At 35.7% G+C, this 24,292-nt stretch overlaps 1 protein-coding gene across 1 annotated transcript in view; it reads left to right on the forward strand.

The window, feature by feature from the left end:
- The first annotated feature begins 3,107 nt into the window (after positions 1–3,107).
- The window catches only part of TH1 (negative elongation factor complex member TH1), a 64,981-nt gene continuing 43,796 nt past the window's right edge, over positions 3,108–24,292 (forward strand). Inside the window, exons 1-3 of the mRNA XM_089097199.1 lie at positions 3,108–3,323; positions 17,481–17,744; positions 20,264–20,394. Coding sequence (XP_088953325.1) covers positions 3,162–3,323; positions 17,481–17,744; positions 20,264–20,394 — 557 coding nt within the window. The 5' untranslated portion in view covers positions 3,108–3,161. The remainder of the gene's footprint in view (positions 3,324–17,480; positions 17,745–20,263; positions 20,395–24,292) is intronic.

The following is a 24,292-nucleotide window of genomic DNA, read 5'->3' on the forward strand; positions in this document are numbered from 1 at the left end:
TATCTGAGAATATCTAATAAATAAGAGACAACCAAGCCAGTAGCTCTGTAGCCCACAGAGTGAAGCAAAAAGTAAAGGGCTAAATAGTACCAACTGAATAGCCCGCCTGCTTTGAATTAGAAGAAGAAGAATGAAAGTACAACACAATCAATCAATCAATTGTCTACAGTTGATTGACTAATTGTGCTGTAATTTCAACTGAAATCAGGTGCCCTTCTTGTCAACAGTGTCCTATTTAAATGTAGGTTACATCATTCTCCACTATGTTGCACTTGCTTCTCAACAGGTGAAATAATCCAGTATATTTTGCTTAAATGGCAGTCCCATTGTGAGGAGACCAATGTCCTCAAGTGCCACTGCTCCTTGGAAAATACCTTACACTTTCAATGCAATTCTGAATTCTAACCTCCCTCATTATGATAATGAAATAATATTCAAGTTGTCCATTGATATTCTAAAGAACAGACAAGTTTATTAGTGATGACATTGCTGTATTAAGTGTTTGGCACCTAATTTACCTTCTTTCTTTAAGAAGGTCATAATTATATCCCAGCACCTTAATCAGTGCAATAATGAGGTGATAGAACCTGCTTTTGGTGTTCATGGACCTCCTGCTTTATGAAAAAGAAAAAGAACACAAAGATCAAAAGAAATTAAGTATTTTGATGCCCGCCCCAAGTTTAGCAGCCTCCGGGTTATAAGATTGAGTGGTTTATTTCTAGCCGGCCTTAAAAACAAAATTTAAATGGAGTACAACACAAATATATATATATATATATATATATATATATATATGTATAAAAGAAACAAAACATCAAGGACAATTGGTGTACACATTAATATTTACTTACCACTGTGGCCCCTATCTTACTGCTGCAAAATACAGCTCCATTTGTGGCAGTTTATCATTGAGATTCATAGTGCTAGTTACAACTGCATTACATGTATCAGTCACAGTCAACTCTTGATAATTTGAAACTCAGAGGGTGAAAGGAAAATTTCAAATTTCAGAGAGGTAAAAATAACAATTCAAATGATATAGGCTAGAAGAAGCAAGGAAGAATTTCAAATAAACAAGTGCTTTATTAAAAATACATAACACATACATACATATAAACACTTATATTTAACTTTTTAATTACACATGAATACATAGTATGTGTAAAAACAGTGTGAGTGAAAAAATTAATTTGCAAAGTAGTCTGCGATTTTTTTTATTTCTTGATGAAGCAACTTCCATCTTATATTGTCCAATTCTTTCTCAATTTTGATGAGAGCTGTAAAGAAATTATCACTGGTTTCTGCTCTGAAAGCTGAGGAACGTATGGTGTTGATGGATAACTTTGCCTTGCTTAATGTGACTTGAGAACGTGGCTTGTCTCTTTGATCCTCCTTGTCCTCATTTTGAAAATTAGCAACTTGGCATTGATTAAATCACCATGGATAGCAATTTCATTGTCCATGAAAACAAAATTCCCAAAGGTAAACTCCTCACAGTTTGATAGGAGTTCCCATTCTGTGTCTAGGGGGAGGAATTCCGTTAGGCTAAGTCTCGCGACCCTGATGACCATGGGGCGTTGTCTGTTTTCACAGTAAATCCATGTTTTTTGAGGCAGTTATGTAGGGTGGTAGAACTGACATTATTCAAGTCCTTATGAGTCATAATAATGGAGGTAAAAACTATTGTTTTACATTCTCACCTTTATCAATTCTACTCAGTAGAAGTTAAACAATGTCTCTCCAATCCAGAGTTTTAAAGTTTTGAATTACACCCTGGTCCATTGGTTGCAATTTTAATTGTTGCTTTGGGAGGAAAGAAAATAATTTTATGTGGTCTAATACTGTTTGCTGTTATGCATGGTGTAATTATCAAAAAATAATACAATTTGGTGTTTCTTGTTTTTTATATCAGTATTTACCAAGATCAGCCATTCATTGAGCAATTCTGTTGGCAACCATGGATTTCTGTTAGAACAATAACTTGTGGGAAGTGATTCTATACCTTTAAAACATCAAGGTTTAAACATCAAGGACTTCCTTATTATTAGCAGTTTTTAACTCTTGAGATCCCTTCATGTTACTGGCTAAAAGGGCAGTTATGATATCTTTGCTCAGTTTCTCGCCGTGACATTTTTCGTCTTTGAATGTTAGGGTGTGACCAAAACGACATTTATAAGATGTCCAGTTTCATTAGTGTTGAATATGTTGCATAGGTCGTAATCTTCCAAAAACTGTTTCAGTTTATATATCCATTCCGAAGAAATGGAATTGTTTATGCTCTCACTCTGCAAATATTTTAAATATAATGGCGTGCCGTTTTTTGAAATAAGAGAGCCATCCCTTGCTGCAGATCATGTAATACCAAGGGAATGAGTAAAAGACTTCGCTTTTTCGTTCAAAATGAGAGACTTCGTTATTTGGGAAGATTGTTTTAAAAGGGAGCAATAAGGGACTTTAGGAGATTTAGGAACTGCCAGAATAGCTTGGTATTGGATCCTTTCCAGGAAGTCCTTCTGATCTGAAATCAGGCTGTAATGCCAAACGGGACTAGTACATTCTACCAGTGGTCGGAAAAAACGTAAAGAAAATAAGCAATAGGTGGGGGGGGACATCATGACGAGCAAAGAGTTTTAAAGATAGGATACATAGGTTCGCCCGTTTTATCATCTCCTGTGTCTGTTTTTTTTCATTTCAGGTCATCTGTGAGATATATTGCTAAAAGTTTGATCTCTGCAATGTTGCGAGCTGAAACATTCTGTAAAGCAAGAGATGAGTTGCTCCCCAGAAAAGAAAATGTTAATGCGAGTAATTCTTCATGATTGCTGACCATTTTGCCCTTTTGCTTGGCGTGATAAACCCGCCATGATTCTATCTGCCTCATATGAAACGCTCTTTTCATCCAACTCCAGCACTGATAAATCATAAACGAACTTAAAGTGATCTGACTTATCCTTTGCCAACTTATTTACAATAACCAAAAAAAGTAGAGGGCTAAAAAATTGTTCACTTGGCAACTCAACAGCAGCTCCCTGGGACCTCATGGAATCTAAGAGGAAATAGTTTTTTTTTTTCAAGTAGTGTTTGATCAATATTGTCATTGCAGATATTTCATAGCTGGTGGTGATCCTGAACAGGTCATAGATTTGCTTTCAAGGAATTATATGGCAACTGCCCAGATGGCTAACCTAATGGCTGAATGGCTCATTTTAGCTGGGACTAATATTGCTGATGTTCAAAGCATGGTTGAAAATCATATGAAGGAGCTTGTTCTTAAGAGTTTTGATCCGAAGAAAGCCGACAAGATTTTTTCTGAGGACGGGGAGGTGAGATTATCCTTTTGAGATTTCCCAAATGGTAGCGTAAGTAGGCATTCAGATGCTAACACGCAAGGAGGAAATCATACTACTCTGTTATTTCCCGAATGACTCGTGTTTTTTCATATTGCCACTTTGGCAGAAAAAATAGAATTGATTTCTTGTCCTATCTTGATTTTCTTCTCTTTTTTTAGTGTTTCACCAACTAATTGCAAATATTCTAGCTTATCCACTGGAAGATTGCATCCAAAAAACAAAGAAAATATTAACAAGAATAGGCTGGTACAGAAATGAAATTTTCTGATAAATGTTCAGATTTCGAAAAATAACTTTGTTTTTAGTAGTTTCATTGAAAAATGAATTTTTTTTTGTGTTTTTACTGAAAAACGATTGCTGCCCCTCCTAGATTTAGAAAATCATTTGCCCCATTGCTAAGTTTTCAGGAATTAACACCTCTATTGATGATGCTTGTTGAGTCTATTAGTCGTTTAAAATTTTAGGCTCAAACATCTAATTATATTTCCCTACGTTTCTAGGATTATAGAAAACTAGCGCTTTACTGAAAACACAAAAGTCAAGTATAAAAAACAGGAATATGGATTTGGGAGTCAAAAGTGAATATTTAGCCTGACAACAATAAGCTAATCTTTAAAGTTTTTTATTGTCTTACACCAGTTGTGACATCAGTAAATTTCAGTATACAGGAATATTGAATTGATGTATCAGGTAGCATTTTGATTTCGCCAGCTATAATACCAATAGTGAATAATATACAATCTTAAATTGCTAGAAATATGCTTTAAGTATTACTTGAAATGAAGATCAAATAAGATATAATATGAACTCTGGAAATTCAGTTATTTCTCTCTATACAACAGTAAATTTCAAGCTATGATACAAATTCTAAAGCTAGTATAGTCCTAGATAGTCCTAATACTATCAAGATGGCTTTACTTCGAACTTGTCTACAAACTAATCTTGACATGTCCTTCTCAGAATCAAAACGAGAGCCAGTCATTGATCTGAGCCATTGTGCAGAAGTGACTCCAAATTAAAAGAAAAAAATATATAAAGCAACAATCCCAAAATACTTCATTTTTTTCGTAAAAAGTGTCCTTAATTGGTTTGCTTTTACTGTACCAAAACTCCTATATTATTTTGTGTTTTCAGTAAAGCGCTAGTTTTCAATAAGCCTAGAAACATAGGGAAACATAATTAGTTGGTTTATTTGTACTAGTTTTATTGATATATGTTAGATAGGCTGTGAAGTAATAATTTTTGCCCGTTTAAGTTTCAACTTCGCTCTTTACTTCCCTCGGAAAACTTTTTTTTAAAATTAATCTTTGCTCGCTTTTGATTAAGTTTAATCAACAAAAAATTTTGCACAAAATAAGTTTTTCAAGAAAAAGGAAAGAACTCCATTAAACCAAAAATGAAAAAAATAGAATCAAATAATCTACTAAGCATACAAATACCACAAATCATTATTAATAAATAAAAGAAAGCCAAAACAAACATAAATTAAAATTATCCAAACTCAAAACGAGCAGAAATTCATCTGAATAGGATTCTAAGCCCTATAATTTCTAAAAGCTAATTTATAATTGTTACTTTACTGACAAAAATTCAAATGAATCTACTGAAGAAAATGCGCATTGTTAGATTAATACACATGTGCTTATATTTATTCCATAAAATTATAATTAATTTTTGATTTCTTAAAGTTATAAAAGTGAAAACATTTAAAAGAATTTCCAGACCTTTCTAATAGGCTGAACAAAATGGCTATATCAAAATTTTGATTGGAAGTGTTTGGGGAAATGATAGGCGTTAGGGGGGGGGGGGGTATTTGCCCTCTCATCACTTTCGACTAATAAAAAAGGCACTAGTCCTCTCAATTTCCAACCGAATGAGCCCTCTTTGAAGTTTCAGGAAGAATGTTTTCTTATATGCCCCCTTAGGCATAACTCCAACCCTTGCGTTGAGGGCTGTGGGGGGATTGTCATCCTTAAAGACATAATTTCCGGACTTTTCAACTACGTTGAACATAATAGATAGATAGATAGATAGTTTATTTTAGCCCACCAATAAAACAAAAACATGCCGGAGTAAGGGAAAAACAAAAGAAAAAAAAACATAATGGCTATCTCAAAATTGTGATTGGATGTATTTGGGGAAATGGTGGGAGTAGGAGGGGTGTTAGTTTTCCTCCAATCACTTTTGACTATTAAAAAGGGCACTAGCCCTTTCAATTTCCACTGAATCAGCCATTTTCGAAGTTTCTATGACAACGCTCTCTAAAAGTTTTATATGCCCCATGGGTATAACTTGCAACCCTTGACCTGAGGGGTGTGGGGATTTATCATCCTCAAAGACATAATATCCAGAACTTTCAACTACGTTGAAAAAATGGCTATCTCAAAATTTTGATTGGATGTGTTTGGAGGAATGATGGGCGTGAGAGGGGGGTTAGTTGCCCTCCAATCAGTTTCGACTAGCCTATTAAAACGGGTACTAGCCCTTTCAGTTTCGAATTGAATGAGCTCTTTTTGAAGTTTCTTTGATAACATTTTCTATTAAAAAAACCTTATATGCCCCGAGGGCATAACTTAGAACCATTGCCTTCAAGGCTGTGGGGCGGGGGGAGGGGGGTTGTCATCCTCAAAGACCTAATTTCCAGAACTTTCAACTACATTGAATAAAATGGCGATCTCAAAATTTTGATTGGATGTATTTGGGGAAATGGTGGGCCTGAGAGGGGGGTTAGTCGCTCTCCAATTACTTTCGACTATTTAAAAGAGCAGTAGCCATTTCTATTTCCAATCCAATGAGCCCTTTTTGAAGTTTCTACGAAAACGCTTTCTATAAAAAACCTTATATGCCCCCAGGGCATGACTTACAACCATTGCCCTGAGGGTTTGGGGGGTTTGTCATCCTCAAAGACACAATTTCCAGAGCTTTCAACTACGTTGAAGAAAATACCTATCCCAAAATTTTAAATGGATGTGTTTGGGGAAATGGTTGGCGCGAGAGGAGGATTAGTTGCTCTCCAATCACTTTAGTCTATTAAAAAGGGTACTAGCCCTTTCAATTTCCACTCAAATGAGCTTTTTTTTGAAGCTTATACAACAATGCTTTCCATGAAAACCTTATATTCCCCCAGGGCATAACTTACAACCCTTGCGCTGAGGGCTGTGGGGGGATTATCATCCTTAAAGACATAATTTCCGGACTTTTCAACTACGTTGAACCAAATGTATGTCTCAATAATTTGATTGCATGTGTCTGGGGAACTGGTGGGCGTGAGAAGGGTGTTAGTTTTCCTCCAATCACTTTTGACTATTAAAAAGGGCACTAGCCCTTTCAATTTCCAATTTAACGAACGCTTTTTGAAGTTTCTGTGACAACGCTCTATATTAAACTTTATATGCCCCCAGGGCATAGCTTACAACCCTTTTCCTGAGGGGTGTGGGGGGTTTATCATCCTCAAAGACATAATATCCAGAAGTTTCAACTACGTTGAACAAAATAGCTATCACAAAATTTTGATTGGATGCGTTCGGGGAAATAGTGGGCTTGAGAGGTGTGTTAGTCGCCCTCCAATCACTTTCGACTATTAAAAAGGGCACTAGCCCTTCAATTTCCAATCAAAAGAGCTCTTTTTGAAGTTTCTGCGAAAACCCTTTCTATAAAAAACCTTATATGCCCCCAGGGCATAATTTAGAACCCTTGTCCTGAGGGATTTGGGGGCTTTGTCATCCTCAAAGACACAGTATCCATAACTTTCAACTACGTTGAAGAAAATACCTATCTCAAAATTTTAATCGGATATGTTTGGGGAAATAGTGGGCGCGAGAGGGGGATTAGTTGCTCTCCAATCACTTTTGACTATTAAAAAGGGTACTAGCCCTTTCAATTTCCAATCGAATGTGGTTTTTTTGACGTTTCTACGACAACACTTTCTATAAAAATCTTATATGCCCCCGTGGCATAACTTACAATCTCGCCCTGAGGGCTCTGAGGGGGTTATCATCCTCAAAGACCTAATTTCCAGAACTTTTAACTACGTTAAACTAAATGGATATCTCAATATTTTGATTGCATGTGTTTGGGGAAATGGTGGGCCTAAGAGGGGGGCTAGTTGCCCTCCAATTACTTTTAACTGTTAAAAAAGGCACTAGCCCTTTCAATTTCCAATCAAATGAGCCCTTTTTGAAGTTTTTACAATATCGCTTTCTATAAAAACCTTATATGCTCCCAGGGCATAACTAACAACCCTTGCCCTGAGGGCTCTGGGGGGAGTCCTGCTCAAAGATGTAATTTCAGGACTTTTCAACTGAGTTGAACAAAATAGCTAAATCAAAATTTTGACTGGATGGGTTTGGGGAAATGGTGGGCATGGAAGGGGTGTTAATTACCCTCCAATCACTTTCGACGATTAAAAAGGGCACTAGCCGTTTCAGTTTACAATCGAATGAGCCCTTTTTGAAGTTTCTATGACAACGCTTTCTATAAAAAGACCTTATATGCCCCCTGGGCATAACTTACAACCCTTACCCTGAGGGCTTTGGGGGGAGGGGTTGTCATCCTCAAAGACCTTGTTTCTAGAACTTTCAGCTACTTTGAACAAAATAGCTATCTCACAATTTTGATTGGATGTGTTTTGGGAAAAGGTGGGCGTGACAGGGGGTTTAGTTACCCTCCAATCACATTCGACTATTAAAAAGGGCACTAGCCCTTTGGATTTCCAATCGAATGAGCCTTTTTTGAAGTTTCTACGACAACGCTTTCTATAAAAAACCTTATATGCCCCATAGCATAACTTACTACCCTTGCCTTGAGGACTCTGTGGGGAGTGTCCTCTTTAGAAACATAATTTCTATCTGGAAATCAACTACGCTGAACAAAATGGCTATCTCAAAATTTTGATTGGATATATTTGGGGAAATGGTGGGCATGGCAGGGGTGCAAGTTGACTTCCAATCATTTTCGACTATTAAAAAGGGCACTAGCCCTTTTAATTTCCAATCAAATTAGCTTTTGTTGAAGGTTTTACGACAACGCTTTAAAATAGTCAAAATTGCCCAAGGGCTAGTGCTAAAGGGCACTAGCCCTTTGAAATTCCAATTGAATGAGCCCTTTTTTCAAGTTTTTACGACAACGCTTTCTATAAAAACCTTAGATGGGGAGTTTCTTGCTCAAACATACAATTTCCAGACCTTTCAACTGCGTTGAACAAAATTGCTATCTAAAAATTTTGAGTGGATGTGTTTGGGGACATGTTGGGCGTGGAAGGGGTGTTAGTTGCCCTCCAATCAATTTCGACTATTAAATATAAAAACCTTACAAGAATAAAGGGGCATGTAAGGATAAAAACCTTATATGCCCCCGGGGCATAAATTACAACCCTTGCCCTGATGGTTGTGGGGGGTTTGTCATCCTCAAAGACGTAGTTTCCAGAACTTTTAACTACGTTGAACAAAACGGCTATCTCAAAATTTTGATTGGATGTGTTTGACGAAAAGGTGGGCATGAGAGGCGGGTTAGTTGCTATCCAATCACTTTCGACTATTAAAAAGGGCACTAGCCCTTTGAACTTCCAATCGAATGAGCGTTTTTTAAAGTTTCTACGACAACGCTTTCTATATTAAAAAAACTATATATGCCCCCAGGGCATAACTTACAACCCTTGCCCTGAGGGTTGTGGGGGGAGTGTCCTCAAAAACATAATTTCTATCGGGAAATCAACTACGCTGAACAAAATGGCTATCTCAAAATTTTGATTGGATGTGTTTGGGCAAATGGTGGGCGTGGAAGGGGTGTTAGTTGCCTTCTAATCACTTTCGGCTATTAAAAATGGCACTAGCCATTCCAATTTCCAATCAAATTAGCCCTTTTCGAAGTTTCTACGACAAATTCTTCGATACGAAGTGCCCTGGCAAAAAAAATAATACATTGTGCCAACATCGTTCTTTACTTAGGCAGCGCAACCGTTCTGCCTATGATTTGCTGTAGAAACAACGCCGCCATTTTTTTTATTTATAAGGAATAATTTCTGTTCGTTTTAATTTCAATGTCACTCCTTATTTTCAGTTGAAAACTTATTTTTTAATATAATTTCGGATTATCAACGATCTAGGGGAGATAAGATACCCTTAGAAATTACTACAGAAAGGACTCTAGAAAGGACGTCCCATCCCCTCAATTACCGTCGTCAGAACTAGCACACAGGCTTCATCGCAGAGTGCAGTTTGAAGGTTCAATTCGAAACTGTTGATCATTCAAGCTTAATTTTTGATAAATTTTTAGTTGAAAAGTTTTTACTTTTAGTTAATTTTTTTTGCAATAATCTTTTACTTTTAAGATTAGTAGGGGATTTATAAAACTTACTAAGAGGGTTTGGATGTGGAGTAAACGTGAGAGGTTCTTATAAACCTCAAATTATGGACTTTGGACAGCAATTATTGCAATGGTACTGTTTTATGGTTCCAAACTCTTCCACTTAAGAAGCGGCACCAAAAGTGCCGTTTTTAGTCCTATATGGCAGTTATGGATAGTAAAATTGATAAAAAGCACATAGATATGAGTAATAGGTTTAAAATTAGCCTTCCGTGCTTTTAAAAATTAGTGCCTCACATTTCTAAAAATATAGAATTATGTGAAAAGGAATCATAAGAAGGGACAAACCATGATTGAAAAAAAATCCAAGCAAGAATCGCATGAACGCATGACAATCTAATTTGAAGTCCAGCGCTGTAATAACAGAACCACGCCTCTAATAATCTAATTTAAAATATTGGTGTTTGTGGAACTTTAATTGCGTAGCTTATTAAGGGGGCCTGGAGGAGGAACATGCGAGAGGTGTTCTTGCAAACATCCAGTTAAGGGTTTTGGACCATAATTATTTGAATAACACTGTTTTATGCTTTCAAGATTTTTAACTTAAGAACTGGCATCAAAAGTGTTGTTTCCAGTGTTATATCTCACTTACGAATGGTAGAATTGATAAAAAGCACGTAGATGTGAGAAACAGTTTTCAAATGAGCTATTAAAAATGACGCTAAAAAGTTCTGGTAGCCCACTAGCCCCAGCTTTTCCACTTGAGACATGACACCAAAAGTGCCGTTTTTAATGTCATTTGAAACTTGCAGATGGTGGAATTTATAGGAAGAACATAGATATGAGCAATATTTTTTTATATGACCTATCAAAAATTTATCTACTATGTTCTGGTAGCCCGCTAGCCCCACTCCTTGGGAAATGGCATTAAAGGTGCCTTTTTTGTGCCATATGGCACTTTCAGATGGTGGAATTCATATAAACCACGTACATATGAGAAACATCTTTTGAATGAGCTTTTAAGCATCGCTCTATGATGTTCTAGTAACCCGCTAGGCCTGGAAAAAGAAGAAATAAGACCGTTTTAACTTATTTAACTTTCAGTTACTATGGGCTCTGGTTCGCTCTTTACTAGGTTGTAGCTATTGCTTCAACCATGACAAAGAGTTCATTATAAATTGTCCCAAGAAACTAGCTAACATTGACATCTGTGAAATCTAATACATGGTAGAATTTGTAAAAACCAAGTAAATACAAGCAATAGATTTTAATTGAGCCATTAAACATGTATAGTGTGGTAGTCTGCTAACGTTGCAGTAGATTACTGGTAAGCAGACGATCTATGGAATTTACTAAGGGGGCTGGGAGGGGGAATGTACGGGAGGGGTTCTTGTAAACCTCCATTTAAGGGTTCTGGAACATAACTATTACAACAGTACTTGTTTCGTACTCCAGAGCTTTTTCACTTAAGGAGTGGCATCAAAAGTGTTATTTTCAGTGCTATATCGCACTTACGAAGGGTAGAATTAATAAAAAGCACGTAGAAATGAGCAAAAGGTTTCGAATGAGCCATTAAACATCGATCTGATAAGTTCTTGTAGACCAAGAGCCCCAATACCTCCACTTTAAACATGGCACCAGAAGTGCTGTTCCTAATACAATTCGAAACTTGCAGATAGTGTAAGTCATAGGAAGAACATAGACATGAACAATTCCTTTTCTATAAACTGTCAAAAATATGTTTACGATATTCTGGTAGCCTGATAGCGCCACCCCGTGAGAAATGACACAAAAAGTGTCATTGTTTGTGCCATATGGTACTTGCAGAATTTATAAAAAGCACGTAGATATAAGAAATAGCTTTCGAATGAGCCATTAAGCATCTCTATGGTGTTCTGGTAACCCGTTAGGCCTGCTGAAAAAAAGGGAGACAGATCAGTGCTACCCATGCAAAAAAAGCGATTTTCCTTGTTGTTCAAGGAGAGGGACTGTAATGTTCCTGAACAAGGTTTTTGATCATACTGATTGCAATGGTGCACTTTTCATTTTGATCTGACGTAATTTTCAAGGGGTTTCAGGCTTTCGCCGAAATCACCATAAATTTCCTTTCCCAATAAACTTTTACTTTTAATATGAAATAAAATGAAAATTACCATTCCTAAATCAGTGTAGTACGGCAGTTTTTCTTACTGGGTAGTTTTTTTTTTAAAACGTGTTTTTAACTTTTGGTTACTATGGGCTGTTGTTCGCTCTTTACTAGGTTGCAGCTACCGCTGCAACCATGATTAGGGTTTTTATTATTATTATTGAGAGCTGCTCTCATCTTACTGTTAACCAGAGAGGTTTGAGTATCTTTTCCAGAGGATATTTAATCCCTATCAACTAAATTCTATGTTTATAAAAAGCATAATGACGGATCAGATAGCCTTGAGTACCAAGAGCACTAAAGTACCAAGTTTAAAGTACCAAGAACACCAAAGCAAAAGCAATTTTGCCCCTTTTGATCCATCTTAGTTGCATTTTTACCTAAAAACCAAGTTTTTCCAAGGTTTTTCTTCTGGTCGTTATAAAACTGTAGAGTTTGGGAATTCAGTCATATCTCGTCAGTTTTGACTTGTTGTTTCGTGCGCTTAAATAAGATAAGCAGATGAATTTTGCGATACTTTTTATCCGTGAAGATTGAAACACCAACCATCTCTTCTTAAAGACAACCACAACTTCTTAGTTTGTTTGATGCTATTTGATTTAGTTTGTTTTTTTTTGACGATTTTTCACCCACGTTACTTTTTTTAAATTTGGCAACTACTACTACAAAAAACTGCATAGCCTCATTTCGTATGGAGGATTTTTTGTTAAAAATTGGACTCTCAAATTTCCTAATTTTTTTTAGATATACGTGGCTGTCTAAGTTTCATCCGAAACAATCATGTTTCATTTTCGTTACCTTTAGTAGTTTGTGGACTGTGAGGGTGTGTGTGTGGGGGGGGGGGGGTCGTGAATATGTGATATTTAGCTAAAAAATAAGCCTGTGAATAAAAATCGTTTTGTAGTTTTCAGATAGAGGCTTGAAACCTTTCCCTTAAAGCTCCCAGATATGTTAAGTTTGATGGTGCAATTTTCTACAAAATGACACCTCACTGTTGACTTAAATCCTCTTCGTACTAGAATTATACAAATGCCTTTAAAGCCCTACCGCATGTTCTATTCTGCCTTTTTGGAGCCCCTAGCCGCCCAATGTATGGTTCCACATAGCCATTTTTACTCAATCAGAAAGATGGAAATTTCCGAAAATGCTTCACGGACAACATGACGACAAAGCCCCAAGGGACATAGGTACCCTAAGGAAAGGACCTATTCTTGACGGACATATTTTAATCCAACACCCTCCCGACCTCCCCACTCTTTTTCAGCACAAAGACAGTTCCTTGTTTAAATCATATTTATAAGACCTAGCGACAGGCCGGTGGCTTATGGTGTAATTACGGTCAAATGGAACGTGAGGATAGTTATTTTCACAAACTTACCCTCCCTTTCCGGTAATTGCAATAATCTCAGACCTTCTTTTAACTTGTGTAGCATGTATCTTAGGTCGACGGACAAAGGGAGATTTTTAGAGCTAATGTGTATGTCACCCAGATCCATTGGAAATTTTGTAGTCACTTTGCTGCAGTCAATGAGACTTCCTCCTAGGAGTTTTAGATTGCTGACTTTGCTGAATATATATATATATATATATATATATATATATATATATATATATATATATATATATATATATATATATATATATATATATATATATATATATATATATATATATATATATATATATATATATATATATATATATATATATATATATATATATATATATAAATTTATAATCATTTAAAATTTAGAGAAGGCTCAAACTTCCAAATTGTTTTTTAACTGGGAGTTTAATTAATTTAGGTTCATGTATTTGTAACTTTTGTAGAATCTACTACAAATTACTATAAACTTATCTTTTTTTTAAATCCCCTCGTTCTTAATGTATGTTAAATGAAGTGAATCCTTTGTTGATTCGCTAATTTAAAGAATTCGCTTTAGCAAACTAAAAAGGTTGTTTCAAAATATGTCAATTCATCTTTCAAAAGTTTTATTTAAGGACTGATTTTTTGCTTTTTAAATGAATTGGTATCAAAAGAAAATCTAACTTTTAAAATAGCGAAATCCAATTTATAATGACAAATGTGCTTTATTCAAAATAGTGGTTGTTTCAATTATGACAAATTAAAAACGTTATGACAAATAAAAAAACATAATGTTTGAAATTTGTATTTTCTCTAAATCTTATCGAATTCTGTTTTTAGTCGTTTTTCTATTGCTTTTCAAACGGTTCGTGGTAACGAACTGTAAGTAAGGAGCGACCCGGCTCAATAGTAACCGAAACTCTAAAAAACGAAATTTTGATACCAATAGATACATCAAAAGAATCAGATTTCAATTCTTATTTAAAGTATATAAGTTTCATCAAGTTTAATCTTACCCATCAAAAGTTACGCGCCTGAGAAAATTTGGCTGATTTTCAAAAAAAGGGGGAAAGATCCCCTAAACGTCATAGAACCGTAATGAAAATCACACCATCATATTCAGCGTGTCAGAGAACCCTGCTGTAGAGGTTTCAAGCTCCTATCTACAAAAATGTGGAATTTTCCATTTTTTGCCAGAAGAAAGAACACGGATGCGTGTTTTTTTTTTTTTTCTCTTTCCCCCAGGGGTGATCGTATTGACCCAGTGGTCTTAGAATATCGTAGGAGGGCTCATTGGAACGGAAATTAAAAGTTCTAGTGCCCTTTTTAAATGACCAAAAAAATGGAGGGCAACTAGGCCCCTTCCCACGCTCATTTTTTTCCCAAAGTCACCTAATTAAAATTTTGAGATAGCCATTTTTTTCAGCATAGTCGAAAATCTAATAAATATGTCTTTTAGGATGACTTAATCCCCCACAGTTCCCAGGGGAAGGGCTGCAAGTTATGAACTTTGCCCATTGCTTACATATTGTATTGGTTATTGGAAAGTATACAGGCATTTTCAGGAAGGATTTTTTTCTGGCGGGCGGGGGGGGCTGGAGGAGGGGGTTATTCGGGAGAATTTTTCCGTGGAGGATGTTTCTTTGGGGTAAGGGACATTTTTATGAAGGGGGCGCCGTATTTCCAAGCATTATTTAAAACACGATCAGAAATTAAATAAAAAAAAACAAGTTTTTTCAACTGAAAGTAAGAAGCAGCATTAAAACTTAAAACGAACAAAATCATTATGTATATGAGGGGGTTCTCCCCCAAGTCAATACCTCGCTCTTTACGCTATAGTTTTTTTTTTTAGTGCTTTCAAAAGATATATCTATTCTAATTAAACGGCGTTAGTGATTCTGGGTTTTGTTAATAAAAAAGTTTTTTTGCTTTCAACGTAAAGGGCGTGGTATTGAATAAGGAGAGAACCCCCTTATATACGTAATAACATATACATAATAAAAAAAAAACAATAAAAAAAACAAGTTATACGGCTCAATAGTAATCGAAACTTTTAAAAAAGGAATTTTTATGTCAATAAATGTATCAAAAGAATGGGCTTGTAATGCTGATCCTAAATATGTAGGTTTTATTAAGTGTAGTATTTTTCATCAAAGGGTACAAGCCTGAAAAAATTTGAGTGGTGATGTCAAGTGAGGGTGACAATCCCCTGAAAATGAGAGAACTTCGATGAAAATCACACCGTTAGATTCAGCGTATCAAAAAACCCTATTACACAGGTTTCAAGCTCATATTTGCAAAAATCTGCAACTTCATATTTTTTGCCAGAAGAAAAATATACGAATCTAGAAGTTCGTTGCGTAAGTTAATTTGTAAATTACGTCAGAACCAAATTTAGAGACAGCCATTTAGCAAAAGAAAAGTAAAATTTTTTTGCAAATTTTGTTTACTTATTCAATGGCGGTGAGCCAAAATAAAAGCTGCATTAACTAAAAAACGATCAGAAATTTAATAAAAAAAACAAGTTTTTTAAACTGAAAGTAAGGAGCGACATTAAAACTTAAAACAAACTGAAATTATTCCGTATATGAAAGGGGCTTTCCCCTCCTCAACCCCTTGCTCTTTACGCTAAAGTGTTACTGTCTCAGAACTTTATTTTTTATAACAATAAAACTTTAGCTTAAAGAGCGAGGTGTTGAGGAGGGGAAAGCCCCTTTCATATACGGACTACTTTCTGTTCGTTTTAAGTTTTAATGTCGCTCCTTACTTTCAGTTTAAAAAACTTGTTTTTTTTTTATTTAATTACTGAAAAGACTTACACTTAGCTTATCTTCTTTTATCATAAACGGTTTAAACTCTAGCTAAACTCAACTCAAACTAAAATTTTGGATTTTTACATCAGGAAAATTTTGCTACCCCAAAATAGATCAGATGAAAACACTACATATTAAGGAACTAATTTCTAGGATTTAATTTAGAGAAGAATGAATTTTAAAAGTAATTCTGATAAGCTGAAAGCTATATGCTCAGAATTTCTATCAAAAATAATCCTACAAATGGACTAAGGTATGAAGTACAGTCAACTCGCTAACTCGAAATTCACGGACCAGCGATTTTTCTTCCAGTTACGCATAGTTTGACTTAGGCATTGTTCAAGTTGCAGAGACAACTCTACCTAAAATTTGACTTATAAAGGTAACGAGTTATAGAGGTAAGTCAAATGAAAATTCGAGTTACAGGGGTATAAAACTGCTAAATTTACTCCATACCGCCACTACAAAGTTAAGAATAACTTTATTAGTGTATTATAGATTGGCATATCACAACTTGACTTTCAAATGTTAATAATAAAATTAGTTTGCTAGAAAATAGACACATGAACATTAACAGAATCTGATACAAAATTATGTTAAACAAAATTAATATATATAAAAGTTTATATGTTGCAACCTGCATACTGGGGTTTTGACCAACAGATATCCTTTAAAAGAATTTCGAGATAGGCCTACAGAGATAAATTTGACTTTTGGAGGTATTATAAAAATTAAATGACGACTTATTTATGGTATTGAATTTCAAGTTGTAGAGGTACGTTTCGGGTTACTTCGACTTACACTGGTAAAAATATATAACCGCATATTCGGGTTATGCTTGGTTTTTTCTTCGACTTAGATAGGTCTTTCTAAGGGGGTTAAAAATAATTCGGGATATCGAGGACTTTGAGTTATCGAGGTTCGAGTTATTGAGAGTCGACTGTACTAGTTTTACACTCAACTTAACCTATGAATCACCGCTCGGCTCAATTCTGACATAGTTTTACCTCCAACCAATCTAAACCCGTACAATTCGTCTCTTTAACTCTCCATCACCACAGCACCAACTCCTCTTTAATTCGAACATTTCACTATCTCTTTGAGCAGGAAACACTGTTTGATGTGGTTAAAAAAAAGAGAAATAAAAACAAAAACGGATCGATCATGGGATTGAGTCAAGAAATGAATTTAGGAAGTCATGAAATGAATCTTGACACGGGAGACAACTAGGAACCAAAATTGTGGTAAGAATAAACTTGCCACACACTTCATAAGCTCCTCTTGTTGTCAATAATTGCAATCTCCCGTATGATCCATTGCCGATTAAGCATTGTCTGCGGTTTGAAAAGAGACAAGAATTTAATGATAGGTTTGTTTTTTGTCGAGGTTTAATTGTTTGTTGGCTAAGCCATGTCGGTTAAGTTTTGCAAATGGTTTTAAAAGCAATCTAGGGTAAATGATTTTTATCTCGACTAGATTTTTTCTTTCTTTTTCAATTATAGACACCATCATGGCTAACTGAAATTATTGGACATCCAACTTGGCGATCATTAATATACCGACTCGCAGAAGAATATCCCGACTGTTTAATTTTAAATTTCACTATAAAACTTATATCTGATGCTGGTTTTCAAAGTGAAATCACCAGTATTTCTACTGCAGCTCAGCAAATTGAAGTGTTTAGCAGGATTCTGAAAACCTCAATATCTTCGTATCTGGAAAGCAGTGATGATGATGAAAAGTCAAAGCTTATTGAAGAATGTGCAGTAAGTCAGCTATGCTGCTCTTTTTTTTATTTATACGTGCATATATGGGTCTATACTACAGAAAAGCTATTGGCGTAGCCAATGATTGCAGATTAAAATTTATAGTGTCCTATTTTAATTGCAAGAAAATAAGATTCAATTTTTGAAGAATGTGCAGTAAGTCAGCTATACAGTGCTCTTTTTTATCTGTATATGCATAGCCTATATAGGTCTATACTACAGAAAAGATCTTAATAAGATTCGGTTTTTGAAAAAAAAATGAAAATTATTCATCTCAAGCTTGATCGAATAAAATGTCACACACAGGAAAAAAGACGTTGGTTTTTCTTAGCTGTAACCCAGTGAAGGACATACCACTTTGTCAATAATAGCTTCTCTAAAAAAAATCACTTGTTGTCAAGAAGTGTTTCTTATTTTAGTGCTATCACTCTTACCCAGGCCGGTTTTTAAAGTAATGTTCCAACGTTTGTTGAATGGTAAAATCAACCTTTCTTTTTTAATTTATTGTAGAAGAAACATGGTGACTTTTCAGAGAATCCGGCAACGGTTTCTCTCGAATATGACCCCAAAATCCAGAGAACCGACTGTTGAAAAGATAAGTGTGCTACATTGTCTTGTCAAAAGATACAGTGTTGATGTTTGGCTATCGTCTTGTTTAGAAGATACATTTTTTGTCAAAAATCGCCATCTATTTGAATATTACCTTGAATCATACAATAAGCATGTAAATGTAAAAAATAGCTTTCAAATGTTGAAAGCTATTTTTAAAGCCATTAAACATCTTTATGAAGTTTCAATGTCCCACTAGCAGTGAAGAAAGAAAAGGAGACATACCACTGTTTTCCGTGTGAATAAGGGATTTTCCTTGTTACTCAAGATGAGGAAATGTAGTTCTCCTAAATGGGTTTTTCACCTACGGTGATTTCATTTGTCTATTTTTTGTTTCTATCTGACATCATTTTCTTGTGGTTTTAGGCTATTTTCCATAATTACCAACTTTTGTGGGCATTGTCGGCATTTGTCCCCTTCCTTACTTGCTCAGGTCTTTTGCCCTTGCCTTGATAATCTCCAGGTGGTATTGACGAGTTTTGTATCCTCTTTTTACTTTCTCGGGTCTTTGGCCCTTGCCTTGATAATATTGTGCCTTTAGCCCTTGCATATCTCGGGCTGAGCCTTCGGCCCTCGCAAAAAAACCTCTTAATTAACGACGAAGACCAACCACAGTGTCTTTCTATTAACAAAAGGTAATTTAACTAGGACTTATTTTTTTGAGACAGTGAACTTGCAAGTTTCTAGGTGAACTTGCTTTTAAGTCATGATGTTTGGATGGTTTTATTGTTTGCTTTTAATTCTCGTACATTTTAGTGTAAATTTAATTTTATATTTATTAATTGTTTTCGCTGAAGACGGTTCTTTGATATTAACCCGAAATATCCATTTAGTTTCATCTAAATTTCACTATTTTTAAAAAAGTAGTTCTTCATTATATTGCCTTTGGTTGTCTGCACTACTTCTTATTTACTATTTTACGAATTTCATACAGATTTGTTAGATCAAAATTTTTTCCTTATTTAAATTAAGCCTTAATTGTTGGTTTTTATTAAATTCAAGCATGTTTGTGCGTTTTTGTGTCTAAACTGAAAAGTCAGCTAAACTAATCAAGCTAGAAATAGAAAATTTATGCGCACTAGTTTTTTTTCCATTAGAATAAACATAGGGTGTTAAATTTAAAAAAATACAAACTAAAACCAAAAATCGGGTGTTGTGGTACCAAGTGTGCAAAGGCTGAATCCCGAGCTGTCGATCGTAGTGAGCGAGTATGCAAATCGTAGACAAGCATCTTTTGCTAGTATCTTAGAGTTCCTCTTTGACTTGTGGATTATATTCGGCAATTGATTGACGATATCTGTGAATAAGAAATGAGATAGAAGGGAAAATGTCTTTAACAGCTGTTTAAGGGACACTCCCTGAAATTTAACTGGAAATTCATACTGAAATATAAAAATAATGGTATTTTGAATAAAGAAGGGTGATTTTTTTCTTGTCAGGGTAATACTATTCCCATTAAAAAATTGGCAGATCATCCATATGAACATTGTGTCTATTTGGTATTGATTAATTTATAACGTGCTGTTGGCTTATTCACAGCGAGATTTTAGTAGCTCTGAGATTCCGCTCTTTCCAGAGCATGGTATTACGTAACGCTAGTGACCAGGTTTAGAAGATAAACCTTGGTTGACATGGGTTCTGAGTTTAATTGAGCTTAAGTTCTTAGAATTGATTGTAAAAAGCTTAAAAAAAGTTTTTCGCATGCTGACCAATGGTCCGCGTTTGGGGGCAAATCATACGACGCTCCCCGTGTTTTTCCCCCAGATTTCTCCAGGTACCCATTTAGAGCTGGGTCGACTCTGTCTGAGATTACAGGGTCACGGATTGACTATAAAGATATTCTTAAAACCTAATTTTGATGATGTGTATGTAAATTATTATTTCCTAGTAGGGTTTCTTGTATTTTCTAGAAAATCGCATGCCATGGAAAGCATACCTTCATATTTAGTCAATTACTGCTTCATGTTTTGTCCCAAGAGCCAAAAGGAGGTTCCACAATTTGTAGACTATCTGAAGAGATAACTCGGGCTGCTCTGAAAGAGTAAGTTTCCTGTTGTTGTTATTTTCTTTTTACCTCTGTCTTGTAATTGCTGAAAGAAACGTCGTCAATCTTTGTTAACGTCTGTAGTAAAAGTCAAACAATGACCATGACTAAGCTATTCTCCTCTACGCTTGAGGATGCACCCAAGAATCTTTTTTTTTTGCCTCTGAGTCTGGAAAATTTACAAGTGAAACGTGAGCGGCTTTATGAGGAGTTTTATCAAATTAACTTAAACAAAACTAAAAATTATATGATGTATACTCTACCTGGGAATTTGAAAACTCAAGTTTCATTTAAAAATATAGTTCTTAGGGAAGTGTGAAGTGACAAGTTAAAAATTTGGGTATTATAGGGAAATTAGTAGACGCGAGTCATATGACTAGGTTTTTGTGTAAAATATTTGTTGAATGCACTTTCGTTTAGGTTGTCTCAGTCAGAAACACGTAAATGTCCAGTGTCTACATCAACAAGGAAACGATACACGAAGTAATTGCGTTATAACCAAATACAACGAAATTTGAGACTGGAAATAAAAAAATATTATATCTTTGAATAATAAGTGGTAGACGAAATGCAGGCGGTTATAGTTCCCTTACCCATTCCATTTTTCATCTGTTTGTTGCTTAGAAATATTTTTGTGCTCCTTATGACATAAGTCATGAACGCTGAAAGATATTATACTTGTTGGAGAACTATTTCAGTATTACGTGAAAACGTAAGTGGTATAAAAGAGCGTGAATATAGTAGATTCAAATAAGCGACTTAAACAATCCAATTGAGCATATATGAGAACTCTTTTGGAGATGCTTCAAGCCTGGATCTACAAAAATACAAAATCTTGTACTTTTCTCCAAGTAGGATATTCACGGACAAGTTTGATTTGTCTGCTTTATCCCCAAGGGTTATTTTATGGTAAGATTGCTCGTAGAATATCAGGAAAAGATTTGTTCGAGCAGAACTAGAAAGTTCTAAGTATTCTTTTTGGAAACAAAAGGAATTGTGTCCCAAAAAAGTGGCAATTTCTCCCATTAGGTTGTGCAAAAATTCAATTACCATCTTTTGGTATGAAACACTTATTTGGGCCAAAGAGGACAGAAATGCTATTGGGTCAAATATTGAGATGGGCTATCGATTCAGAACTATAATGATAATAATAATAATAATATCTTTTTGACCCACTAACATGGTAATAAAACTGGAGTAACAAAACTGGAGAAAAAAGAAAACACAAACAAAAGAAGGGATACGAGTGGATCTTTCTGTAGGTTGGGGCCTATGTTTTCAGGACCTATGACTTTGTTTAGGCCTATTTTTTAGCTTTGAATAAGAGATCCTTGATATAGATATAAAGAAAGAGGTGGACTATACCCGCCAATCTCCCTTTATTCTTAGGATACATTTTGACTACAGTATGGGTGCTTTTGGGAGAAAGCTCACCTCCTTTCGATTGGACACTGGCAGTTCTATGGCTTTTTTTAAGAGTCGAAAGTGACTGGAGGGAAATCGACCCTCTCCCGTGATAGAATAATAGTGATGTTTGAAATAGTCAGAATAGTCAGTAAATAGGCCTCTCAGGATGACCCCTATACTCCACGGGACAAGGGCCAAATATAATGATCCTTCTGATAATTACCACCATAAGTACTTGCCACCATAAGTACCACTAACCGTTTGCCAGTAATTTTAATAATATTGGGTCAAATTTCATGATACCTATTTTGTTTTAAAACATCGAAACGTTTAATAAGTATGCCTCCAGGATGTAAAATCCCCCCCCCCTCTCAGTGTAAGGAGTGATGGTCTTAATTATGCACATTAGTCAATGTTCACAGATAAGGTTTAGTAGCAAAGCTCTTAGAGACGTTTTTTTTGCCAGTCCCAGGCTCCCACATATCCCCAGGGTATAATGTGGAAACTATGTGGGTACCTGAGTAAATCAAAAGATGTTCTTTACATCTAATTGATCAAAATAGTTGCAGTGTCTGAGAAATGGCTAAGGGAATCAAGTTGAAACCTTTATGCAGTGATTGAGTGGGGGGGGAGAAATTGAGGGTCAGGTGAATATCAATTTTCGACTTCAGTAAGGGGGAGCTATAGATCAAAAGATATTATATTATATATATATATACAGGTCATCGTATCTAAGTCAAATAGTATACCTTCAATACAGTGGCAGATCCAGGATTTTCTTTTTTTGGGGGGAGGGGGGATAGGTTGATCCGATAAACTTGCGTTAGGAGCAAGTTTACTTTACGCAAACTTCCGTTAATTAAGTAGATTACACTACTTTAGACTATGTTAGGGGGGCTCGCGCCCCCTCGCCCCTCCCCTGGATCCACCACTGCTTCAATATGTCTGGAATGGTTTGGGGAATGAAGTTGAATCTTTCAAGTACTGTTGGGGAGAGGAAGGGGAAGGATGGAACTTCAAATCTATGCACAGTTAAGTAGCGAAGTAAATTGAAAGACACTATTTGTTGCCATGTTATCAAAATGGTGTGTTTCCACTATTTCCAGAATAGCTTGGAGTGCCAAGTTGAAACTTTCAGGTATTGTTGGAGAAAATATGAATGGAGGGTAGGGTAAGAGAATTTTTTTTCAAATCTACTTTTTTTCAAAATATTTTCCTCGTAGGTTTGTATGGCCTGGTAAACACGCCCTTTTTGCTTTGAGGTTGGCCTATTTTCAGGTGCCATAAATAGATACAGCCAATCTTCGAAATGTTTTTGCTTTCATTCCTGTCTGCCTGTCTACATACCCTGCAAGCTTTAAGTCTATTAGAAACAATCGAAATTTTGGGACGTCACAAACCAATGCAGCCAAAACTAGTTTCAAATTTGATTGCTGCATAGGGGTCCACTCGGCCATGAAAAGCGGCCAATAAATTTCCTTTTCATGCTGATTGGAGAGAAAAAATGTGAAGCCTTGTTTTTGTCCATTTCAAGTCTTTTGTCTAGAATGATAAAAAAAAGAAAAGTCAAGTCACTCAGCAGTCTAAGAGAATTACGAGTCCTAGATGACCAGGAAAAGTCATAGGGTCATTCCCAGGCGAAACAGTTTTTTTTTTTTTTTTACTTTTTGTCCTGTGCATAAGTCCCCTTGACCAAAATCGGTTATAGACAATGGTCTCAATTTTTTTTTTTTCATACGATTCTTTGTCTGACAAAGTAATCGGAGACAGCAATGTTTTTGTGACCTTGTCCCTTTCTCTGAACATAATATTTAGGGTCTCTTTACCCTCCCAAAATGTTCCCTGAAAGTTTTAACTCGATCCCCACAGTTGTTCGCGAAATCTTCAAGATAAGCTATTTTTGACAGCCCGGGTGAGTATACTATCTTCCGATTTACCTTAGTATTTAACGGCCAAAAGATTGAAAATTAAACTTGCATCTTGGTTAATATTTCGAATGCCTTTAGGTGGATAGGAGATATTAATCTTTTCTTCCGCATATCTCGTCACTCTAAACACAAAATATGAAGTGCCCTTGCCTCCAAAACCACCCCACCCCCCGCATTCAAAGACTTTCAGCTCAATCCTCGCGTGTCGTTACCAGAATGCCTTAAATATACTGTTTTGATAACCTAGTTACATAGCTTCTTTCAATTTACCTCTGCCTTTCCCCCGAAGTCAAAATTGGAGATCCACTTGGCCCCCCAGCACCCCCTGAAAGTTCCATATCAGTCTCCTGATTATTGATAACCTGAGTGCATATGGCTGCTTTCGTTTTACATCGCTACCTCACTTGAAATAGATTCTAGGAAGCAAAAAACAAGGTACAAAGGCGAACTGTCAGACTCTACAGACCTTACATGTGGAATTCCTCAAGGAACAAAAATAGGTCCGACCCTTTTCCTGTTGCTTTGCAATACGATAGCTAAATGGCACAGAGACAGAGCGA

The sequence above is a fragment of the Artemia sp. Qi Xiang Cuo genome, chromosome 11 (genome assembly GCF_049724085.1).
Source record: "Artemia sp. Qi Xiang Cuo chromosome 11, ASM4972408v1, whole genome shotgun sequence".
Lineage (NCBI taxonomy): Eukaryota > Metazoa > Arthropoda > Branchiopoda > Anostraca > Artemiidae > Artemia > Artemia sp. Qi Xiang Cuo.